Genomic DNA, 11,390 nt, shown 5'->3' with positions numbered 1-11,390 from the left:
TACCTTTTTATTCATTTTGTAATATAATATTATAATATTCTTTTTTGTCAAAATACTAATATTTCTTAACAAAATTGGATATTGCCATACAAATTAACGCTGGCCAAAATTCAAATCAAGAAGAACAATGTTCATTATTATAAGGTAAACCAAAAATTGAGTAAAAAAAAAAAAGGTGTATAAATCCAAAATAGTCGTGCCTAAGCATTTCTTCAAGTTTATTCATAGGAAAGCAAAATCTTGGAGAGGAAAACGATTCTTCACCATTTATTAATTGATCAAGCGTTTACTCATTCACCGTATTAAAATAATTTTTTACTTAGAGTGCAACATAGAACCGATAATATACTTCTAAAATAGAAGATGCAACCCATATATCTCTTCGAGATTTGTTTGTAGCTTACTAGTAGTTCCCCAAACGCATAGCCACATAAAACGGATGCATTAATTAGCACTAAAATCTATATAATTTACATTGGATTTTGTTTAAGCATGGAAAATTATGGCCCCGCGTAGAAACTATGCACTCACTCATAAAAAAGCTAGATACTATGCTCACCAATTTATTGGTCAAAGTCAATTTCATCACCCGTTGAGATATAGGAATACTAGTATATAGTATAGTATATGTTGATTGCGTAAAAAAAGGTACATGTTTGTAATTCATTATCAAAAAGACAACGTTCAAGTTGTCTTAAGCATCAAGTGAATGGTGTCACTCGTTCCCTTGCAAAGAAAGCTGTTCCACCCTACATTGTTCATTTGATTGGTAAATGAAATGTTTTCATGTTTTTTTCCATCAAAAAAGTTGAGAAAGAAGTAGCTAGAAAGAAACAACTTCGGATATCTGCTGTCAGTCCGAATTTTAATGGAGATTTTGATTTTTCGAAAAATTTAAAATGCTAAAGTTGAAATCTAGACTATCAATCTCGACCCAACATCCATCGATATGATGATTGAGTGAATGTGTAATATGACAGCAAGAAATCCAAAAAACAAAAACAAAAAAAACACATCACCCCCTATTCAATGTTATAAATAGACAATATGTTGTTCATAGATACACATCATATCTAATAACAAAATGTCTCTAACATGTTAGCAAAAAAACAAAACTATGGCAAAATTAACAAATACAGCCAAACACAAAAGTAAAGCTTGTAATAAAACCAAAATTCCCAAAAAAAAAAAAAAAATTGGGAGAGTAAAAAAAGAATATATATTTATAATAAAGAAGAGAAGAGTATAATTTTAGTAGCAACAATTTGTTCATGGACATCTAACATTCCTTCCAGGACCTCCATAATAAAAGTAAGTTCCCCAAACATTATTTCTTCCCTCCTTTATATCATAGCAATTTGAATGGTCAGCCAATTGGTGAATATTAGATAAAGGAAGTAAGTTATTATCCCAATCAACAACTTGTAAGTTTCTAAAATAAGCTGCTTTTCTAAAACCTTCTCCTGAAAAATGACCACTTCCCATTTGAGTGCCAGTGTGATATCCCCTTGAACGTGAATTCACAATTTCTCCACCAAATTGTACCATGCTTGCATGACTTCTCAAATGACTAAACAAATTTGCTGGCCAATATCCAACTAGAAGCCCTGATCCAAATTCTAGCCACCAATGTCCATGCTTTGGATCCTATATATAAATTAATTACATTGTTATTTTTATACCTTGTGTCTAAAGTGTCTAAATTTCTCTAATGTATTGCCATAATTGTATCACATAATAATGAATCATCTTCATTTCTCATCACCACTACTAAAGTTTTAGAGTGATTGGAGATATATATAAAAAATATTTGTACTCCACTTAATGTCACACTAACATGTTAATTTATATTTATAAAATTACTATAGTAATTGAAGAATAGTTTGTTTTTTAGAATATCACTGTAGTTAGGGTATATGGCACCCCAATAGATCTACAAAGATTAGTTTTCCATTATCAATTAAAAAATATCCAAAAATTAGTAATTTGACCTGTGTTAATAATTAATAATGTTAATATTGTTAATTTTCTTATCACTTGATCCTTAACTCAACACCTCTACCAATGGGAACTTATATTAATAATATTTTTTTTGAGAAAGTATAAGTGAGAAAAAGTAAAGCAGGGGAATTTCTTTTTTTGTTTAAAAGTGTTTAGAAGGCAGTTACGGCAAAACCAAAGTAAAAAAGAAATGAGTTAGCCACGAAACATTGCTTTAATAAAGGAAAACAGATAGGAAACAGAGCTAGATAACTCGACCCCATGAGGGACACTCATACAAAGGAAAAAAGCCAGGGAATCTTCCATTTCAATAACAATAACACCAACAAAAATTCAAAACAAAAGGAGTAATAGCAAAAAAGTAAACGAATTATTGCTTCACTTGGACTCAAAGTTTCTCATTTTTAAATTGGATTATGTTTGTTTAATCTTTTTTTGTCAACTTAAATCACCTTCTAAATCCAAAGCATTAAGCCTTTTGTGTCAACTAAAACTACCTTAATTATTTTATCATTTTATCCTTAATTGGTGTTAAAATTGAATAGTAAAAAAAGAAAAGAAAAGAAATACTCACTTTCCAAACCATTAATCCAATATCAAATTGTCTTTCATTATAGGTGGATCTTGGGGAAATTGCAGCCCCTATTGCTATCCTGTTATTTGTTTGGATAAATCCTGAACATAGTAAATTGTAGCATCCAGTTGCTTGATATGCATCCGTCTATCGAATTAAAACATCAATAAAATTAACGGTCTGTTTGAATAAACAATTTATTTAAGGACTTGTAACATAAGAATTTACCATATGAGAAATAAACAAATCTTACGAAAAACATTCAATACTTACTGTCCAATAAGTGAAGAATCTGGGATAATTGTCTCCATATAACTCAGGGCTTACCTGAAGAAAATATATGTTTTATTTTTAGTAACAAATTCTTAATTAATTTCTTCATAATACTTGAAGACTAGAAAATTACTAAAATATATAATGTAATTTATTTTTGACATACCTGCCATCCAGCTTCAATTGTATTAAGATCATTACCAAAAGAACCAGCAATAACCCATATTTGTGACAAGCTGAATTCATATTGATCTGTTACTCTTGGGGTCCACACATTTATGCTTGCTTTTGCTCCATAGTATTGTTCTCCATTTACAAATACAACTGCATGCTGCAATAACATTTATGTTAAAAATTCTCAACAAAAATACCTGCATGCAGAAGTATGATTTTTCCAATAAATTCTTAAGGAAACAAAATTCAAATTTTTCTTAGCTCCTAATGTAAAATTTTGAGTGTAATGATTTTGATGTCACTTTAAGGGGCACTTAGGTGGCAAAGTTTTGTGAGTGGTGTCCTTTCAATGTTTTTAGTTTTTAAAAACTCAAATTTTGAACTTTGGTGGATAACTGGATAAAGAAAAACAGGGTCATTTTTTCCTTTGTGCTAAGGAAAAGAATATGAAATTGAAAACATAATGCTGAGAAGAAAAGGAAAAAGAAAAAAAAATAGAGATTTTGCCTTCAAATGGAAATTAAATTGAATTGGAAATATAAGTTAATTTTTTCAAAGTTTTGAAACATTAACAAATTATTACATATTTTAGTACTAATTAACTAACCTCATGACCAGTGCCTGTTGAATCTCTTCGTACACCTCTTGGTTTTCTTCCAAATCTTCTAATAGAACTTGCTCTTAGAAAATCTTGCTCTGTAGTTCTTCTTATTGGAATAGTTCCTTCAGGACATATTTCACCAGAATCAGTCCAAAGCTGAAAATTATGAGTTACATTTTCTCCATTGTTGTTGTGATATCCTTTTGGTCTTTCTGGTGGATCCTGTAAACCTTAAGCCTCTTACTCTCAAATACAATTCAAAATCTTTAATAAATAAATAAAAACTTAGTCCTTTTTTTAAGACTAAAAAAACATGCTACATTGGAAAATTTCATAAAAGTTAGATGAAAAATGAAATTAATTACCAATGGTTTTTGTCCTTGTAGTTGAGGATGGTCAAAAGCTGGTTGGTGATGAGTTATAATACAATCTATTAAATCGCCATCTGGACTCTGAAAAAAAAAACTCAATTCAGATCATTAAATCACAGTAAATAAATAAAATATGCATATTCATTAATTATGTGAAAGTTTAAAAAATAAATGAAAAATGACCTTAATTGTTTTGATGGCAGGCTTGTTAATCTTCTTCAAGTGAGTTCTGATTCTCTTCAATTTATGCAATGCAACACTTGGTCTAAAAGTTTGGTTAGCATTGGGATGAGAGTGTGAATCTGAGACAATAGTGTGTGACAAAATTGGACTAATTGAGGTAAGAAACAAGAGCAAAGTAACAAAGAGATGTAGTAGCATAGGTGGTAGAGTGTTTTGGGAAGAAGCAGCCAAATTGAGGGAATGATTCAGTGAAGTTGTTGTTGGTTCTGAGACAACAACATGATTTTCTTGTTTGCATTGGTGTTGTCTTTTTGTGGTTTGAGCTGAAAAAAATGAGTCTTTCATATATTTTTTTGTCCAAGAAACTGAATAATATCCTTTCATGTCCATACAAAACAGAAGAAGTATAGTTACCAAGAAGAAGCCTACCAAGTTTGTTATCAAATTATAAACAAACTTTCTAAATGGTCCTGACTTAGAGAGAGAGAGAGAGAGTATAGTGGTTTTAATATTTTGCTCCTACACAATGAAAAAATCAAGTACTACCAGCACACAAAATAGACCCGGACTCTGTACGAGTGGGGTTGCATTTTCCATGTTTTACTTTTTTTTTACCCTTCCAAAGGGTTACGAGAAATATGCAAATATGTGCCTAAAATATTCTTCAACGAAAATTAGTCGCCACTAAACGGATTATATTTTATGAAAAGTGTTATAAAATTAATATCTTTTTTGCCGTTAAAATTTAGGTTAATTTAATATCAATAATTGAATCAATCACTCTTAGACATGACAACCTTTAAATATGTATGACACTAACAATAATTTTTAAAATTATACAAATTATTTTTAGTTGTTATTTAATTATTGTTTTGGTTAAATTTGTATTTCATGTTTTCCTCTATTCGTCGGTTCACGTTTTTGTAATTTTTTTTAAGGACAAAAAATAAAGTTTTTGAATATTGCAGTATTGAAATTCAAACAAATATTTTTCAGGAACTAAAAATGAAAACTGTTATATTTACAGAGACCAAAAATATATTTAAATATTTGGTTCATGTTTTCCTTTGTTAGTTAAGGTTTCTTGTAACATTCATTTGACGTTAAAGACTAAAAATAATTTTTTTTTTGATATTACATAGATGAAATCCAAACAAAATATTTTACAAAGTCTAAAACTAAAAACTATTATATTTACATGGACTAAAAATATATTTAAATATTTGTATCTTAAAAAATATTATAAATTTCATCATAATTAACTCAATACAATTGTGAGATCCCGAGTTCAAATCTAAAACAAGACGTTCAACCTATCAATACTATATTTGTCAATTGAATTAAAATACGACAATTGTCAATTAAATAGACATACATTCACTAATAATCGTAATAAATCTATAACATTTGTTTATTGTAATAATCATTAAGCTCATTAAAATTTATGTCGCCAAACTCTGATAAGACAAATCAAAACTACATAAATAAATTAAAATAAAATAAAAAATAAAAAAAAATAAAATTAAAAAAAAAAACATAACCAAACGAGAGACACTAATGTTAAACATGAGTTAGAGACATATAGGCATCAAAGGTAAACACGAACTAGAAACCAAAAAAACATCACCAAATCAGAGGCAGAGATGACCCAAAGACAATTAAGAATTAGATATCATAACAAGTGTCATTAATTATCACTATGTAGTAGTAATAATTCTACCTTTCATATGCTAACTTTTTTATCTTAAAAGATATGATAAATTACACTATAATTAACTCATGTAACTGTAAAATTTTAAATTCAAATTCATAATAGAACATTCAGCCTAATAATATGACATTTGCCGGTTAAACTATAATTTAAGGATATATTTGTTAACTTATATTGCTACATTATTTTTTTATATATAAATAGTAGTTTATTTTTAACCAACGACGGGTTTAACTGTAGTTGTTTATTAATCCAGTTAAATTTGTTTTACTAGTATACGAAACGAGTCTGATTAAAAATCATTGCCTAACACTCATGTAGAGTACAGTTGAATAAAAATATGATATATCCCGGTATCTCTTGCAATTATATGTTGTCTATCTATTCTTAGTTAAAGATTTATGTGCTGTCATCCTATACCTTGTTCCAATGCTACAGAATAATTTAATTTATGTGGCTCTCCCCTGGTGATAGCTGCTTTTACTTTCCTCTACACCTAATATTAATTGCAATACTGCCCAAGAGAAGTCGACTTTATGATTATGGAGCTACCCTCCACTGTAATATGTATCGGACATCAAACCAACTTTTAATGGACCATGCCTAATAATTATATCCAATGCCACCCCACAATAAATTATTAAATAAATACCACTTTTTGATTTTAAAATAATCAAAGTTATTTTAAAATAATCAAACTTTTAATGTATTTATTTTTAATTGTACTATTTAATTAATATTATTTGCATCATTTTTAATATAATATATTTTATTTTATATTAATATTATTGATGATATATTTATTTAATTTATACATTTTTTAATATGTGTAAAATGATCGAATGGCTTAATTATTTTAGAATAAAAGATACTTTCTATATGTATTTTTATATGGTAATACATATTTTAAGATTGTTTTCCACAAACTAAAAAATATCTATGATTAATACTTATAAGGATGAAAAATAATTAATAAAATAGAAATATTTTGGACAAAAAAGTATTTAATAAAATAACTCTAAAATTTGAAAATGACATATAAATAGAAATAATTTTTTCTTAAAAACTGATGATTAAAAAAGAATATAGGAATTACTAGTACTAATACTAATGATGGAAGGAAGGAAACAACAAACAACCACCACACCAACAACTTATTAGTTTTCACTTAATCTTAATTAATGATATAATTATTATGTTCTAAAATATAAGTAAATATGAATTAAAAGATTAACTATTTGTTCTAAATTTTAGTATAAATACATCATTTTATTTATTTATTTTTGTTTATATTTTGAGACAAATAAAATATCATATATAAATAATCAATTAATTAATTACTAAAAGGGTTTTGGTTGCAATTGTGATACGATACATCAAGCATGGTAGTATTTTGTAAACTCATCCTAATTAATATTATCGATTCTCAGTAGATTATCTAAAGTATTTCAATGACTTTAGTATTTTGAATTACTATGAGATTATCATTCACGATAATCTAACTTAAGATATCTATATGACTTCTCTTATGAATCTATTTTCATCTTCTAAGGGTATGTGCAAGTTCAAACTCTCCTTGTATGGTTTAAAGAGACTCCTAAAGTATGATATGAGAAATAATGTTTTACTAGACTTGGATTTTCCTTTACTCAAAGTCAATGACTCTTCCTTGTTCATTAATCGTACATTTGCATGTATTATTCTTCTTCTTTTGTATGTTGATGACATGATCATTATTGGTTCTAATAATGCTTCCATTCAACAACTTAAGCAACATTTACAAGCCTTATTTCATATGAAATATATTGTTAAACCGCATTATTTTTTTAGTCTTGAGGTTCATTCTACGCTCAAGGGATATCTTCCTCTATCATCACAAGTTTGTCACATATTTGATTTCTATGACTGGTCTCCAATTGGCTAATCTAGTGAATACTCTTCTTGAGGTAAATGTTAAATACCATTATGACGAGAGTGATCTTTTACCCGATCCCTTATTGTATCAGCAGCTCGTGGGGGTAGCATTAATTACTTGGCTATTACACGCCATGATATATCTTTTGTTGTTCAACAAGTCGGTCAATTCATTCATTCTCCTCACCATCTTCACTTGATAGTGGTTCACCGTATAATTCGTTACTTGAAAGGAACCTCTCATTATGGACTATTATTTCCCACAAGGACAACTATTCAATTGATTGTTTATAGTGATGTTGATTAAGATGGGTGTCCGAAAAATAAGAGATCTACCATTAGTTGGTTCATGGTTCTTGACTCTTTGTTGATCTCAAGGAAAAGTAAGAAGCATGGAAGAGTATCTAAATCTTCTATTGAATATGGGTGAACTTGAATTTCCTCAAATAGAGCCAATATTTATTTATGCCAACAATACAAGGGTCATTTAGATTGTTGCAAATCATGTCTTTCATGAGTGCGTCAAAACTTATATCAAAGTAGATTGTCATTTTATTTTTTGATGAGTTTTAAGGAGGTTAAATGTGATTTATGACAATAATTAACATGGACTAGATGTCCAACTTATCCCCTCATTTTGTTATGGTGAGTCAATTTGATCCCCCACTTCTATAAAAATTTTATAGATAAGTTTGTCTCTCACTTGTTAACAATTTGTCAAATTAGTCCCTTAGTCGTGTATTTGTTAATCACAAGAATTGAATTGATACCGATTATGTAATTATATAAGTTAAAGAAACACTAAATACATAATTTAAGGGACCAACTTGATATTTCGTATGTAATTTTAAAGATTAATAAGACATAATAAACTTTGGAGGCAAAATAAAAGATTAATTTAACTAATTTTTTACTAAATGAGAGACTAATTAATGTGATTAAGTAATAAGGTAAAGATAAATATTGGCGGAAGAAATCATGACATTTATCTTAAGTGTGATAAAAGAGTAAATGACATTTATCTTAGCGCAAGGGATTAGTAGTTGAACCAAACGAGCCAATGAGGGGTTTGAGTTAGAAATCGTTACTTGACGTCAATGAACGGTCAAAGGAGTCAATGGGCCCGGGAGGCTCTGTTTCAGGCATTCCTCAGAGAATTAATGAGCCAATTTGTAATTTTCTTATATTTTTATTATTACGAAATCAAATAAAATATATACTTTTAAGGATTTTGACTGGATTTGTCTGAACTTTATAATTATAGTATAAAAAATGAATTTCCAAAATAAGATGAGAAATTGTTTAACAATTTTGAAAAACAATTTGATTTTAGTGAATATGGTAGACGAAAAGAAAATTAAAAATTGTTTTAAACTATTATAAATGAAAACAATTAATTTTAAAAATCATTGATTTTTAATTTTAAACAAATAGGCTCTAATTCCAAAATCAATATTTGTATTATTTGTTTCCGGTGGTTGTTAAAATATTAGAGACTAATTTAATAGATTTTTTTTGTATAAAAAATGATGTATGGTAAAAAAAATATAAATAACAAAAATATATAAAATTATACAAACAATTTTTTTCATACTTCCATGTTTTCCACTAAATAAGGAAATTATTTCTCTAACCAACCTTTAATAAAATGCAGGTCATCATTTTATGTGTCTTTAAAAAATTATTTTATATTAAATAGCATCATATTTTAGAAACTACTAGTATCTACTATTTTCATATATATATATATATATATATATATATATATATACTAAAAAATAAAGTGATATCTGAGAGATTAAATTGAAAATTGACCCTTATAAAGAAAACATGTAAATAACTTAAAAAATATTTATTTGAAAATATTTCTCTCGCATCACGTTGATAAATTTCAAGTATATCAGTGTAAGTGTCAATCAAATTCATTCACGAAGTTACAGAATTTGCAAATATATATCTAAAACTTGTAAAATAATAATTAAAATAGTTTTTATTTAAACTTTTATTGTTAAATTTTTATCGTTAGAGACTATAATGTGACATGTTAATCAAATATTTGAGGTTCAACGTTTATTTCATATCAATGTCATCGCAACGTAGACTAATTTTCCTATAAAATTAAAATCTATTATGAACTAATTTGTTCATAATTAGTCTATGCACAATTACAATTACTCACAAATGTGTCTCTTAGATAATAAAATTTTATCTGCAAATTTGTCCTCGGGAAGATGAGACTGATGTGAGATCAACATACATAAGTCACATATTCAGTTACAGTGCAAATCATAATATCTAATGACAAAAATTTACATACGAACTATTTTGATTTATCTTTTATAATTTTAAAGACGTAGTTGTCGATTTGTAAAATTCAATGACTAATTTGAATGGTCTTTATAATTTTAATGACCAATTTGACTACTCACTCGGTAGATTTCATCTTACAAGTAGATAACTCACTCACTCAAGGGATTCTAAAGAGAGATCTGTGATATTTTTAAAAGGATTTACATGGTATGCTACATTGAATATTGAAAAAAAATTAAATCTCATATATAATCAAGATAAAACTTTAAATGAATTCATAAAAAGAAATATTTTCCATCTTACATGTCAATTTTATAAGGATAAATTAAATCCGATATAACAATTTAATATGATATAAAATCATAAACGTAAATAGATAGATCGAAAAATACTAGATATTCTGCAAGTAAAAAAATTCTATTACAAGTAACTTGCATTATTTAGGATATTAAAAAAAAAATAGAAAGGAAAAATAGTAGTGAACTAGTGATAATTAACCACTTAAGCAATTCAAGATGAGACACGTTGAAGTTTTTGAAAGTTATATCACCATTAAAGTAAAACGTAGGTGAGTTCTTTATAAATGATATGCCTTAGTAGAGTCGATTTTAACAATCTATGGTGGAATGCATCATTGGTAAATAGTAGAGTCGATTTTCTTAGAGTAGAAGGGATATGTGTAAAGGACCAAATGATATAAAAAGGGTAAAATAAAAATGATAATGCATTGAAAAATGAAAAAGTAAAAAATAGTTTATGTACTAAAAAAGTAACTAGAGAAAAATTGTGAGAATATAAAAAATAATGTAACTTAGTGTTATAAAATTGACGTAAAAAATAAGAGATATTTTTATTTATAAATACAATTTTTATTTAATGTGAGATTTTTAAAGATAAAAATTTAAATCGATAATGTTATTTTAAAAATAGACCTACTAAAATCATGAGTATCTCACAAGAATTTATATATATTTTAACTAATGAGATAATGTGTAGAGAGTTTATTAATTGTATTTCATAATTTTAAATTATAAAAAAACTACGACCATCAAAAGTGTTTAGAGATAAGAATCGATCTAAAAGGGAAGCATGTTATCAAGCCAGTTAAAGTTTTGAATCTTTTGATTTTGATAAAATAATTACCATTATGTAGCAAATAATTAACTAAGCAAATTGATTTAGAAAAATATTACATCCTACCTAGTTTAGCAAGCTAGTAAAATTATCTTGGGCTTAGAGTTATGGTCATGACTAAATTAGTTTTGTGTCTTGTGTTGT

The 11,390-nt window shown here is 27.3% G+C and overlaps 1 protein-coding gene across 1 annotated transcript; it reads right to left on the bottom strand.

Moving 5' to 3' along the window:
* Positions 1-1,004: 1,004 nt before the first annotated feature.
* Positions 1,005-4,711, bottom strand: LOC101501856 (protein neprosin-like). Its single transcript, XM_004508832.4, has 7 exons — positions 4,178-4,711; positions 3,989-4,075; positions 3,630-3,845; positions 3,015-3,179; positions 2,849-2,902; positions 2,576-2,722; positions 1,005-1,647 (listed from the first exon to the last, which is right to left on the bottom strand). The coding sequence occupies exons 1-7, from the start codon at positions 4,565-4,567 to the stop codon at positions 1,270-1,272; spliced, it is 1,437 nt and encodes a 478-aa protein (XP_004508889.1). The 5' UTR covers positions 4,568-4,711; the 3' UTR covers positions 1,005-1,269.
* Positions 4,712-11,390: the final 6,679 nt, after the last annotated feature.

Source organism: Cicer arietinum, chromosome 7, assembly GCF_000331145.2.
Source record: "Cicer arietinum cultivar CDC Frontier isolate Library 1 chromosome 7, Cicar.CDCFrontier_v2.0, whole genome shotgun sequence".
NCBI lineage: Eukaryota > Viridiplantae > Streptophyta > Magnoliopsida > Fabales > Fabaceae > Cicer > Cicer arietinum.
Note: the sequence above shows the minus strand (reverse complement) of the source record. Positions and strands in the feature narration are given on the sequence as shown.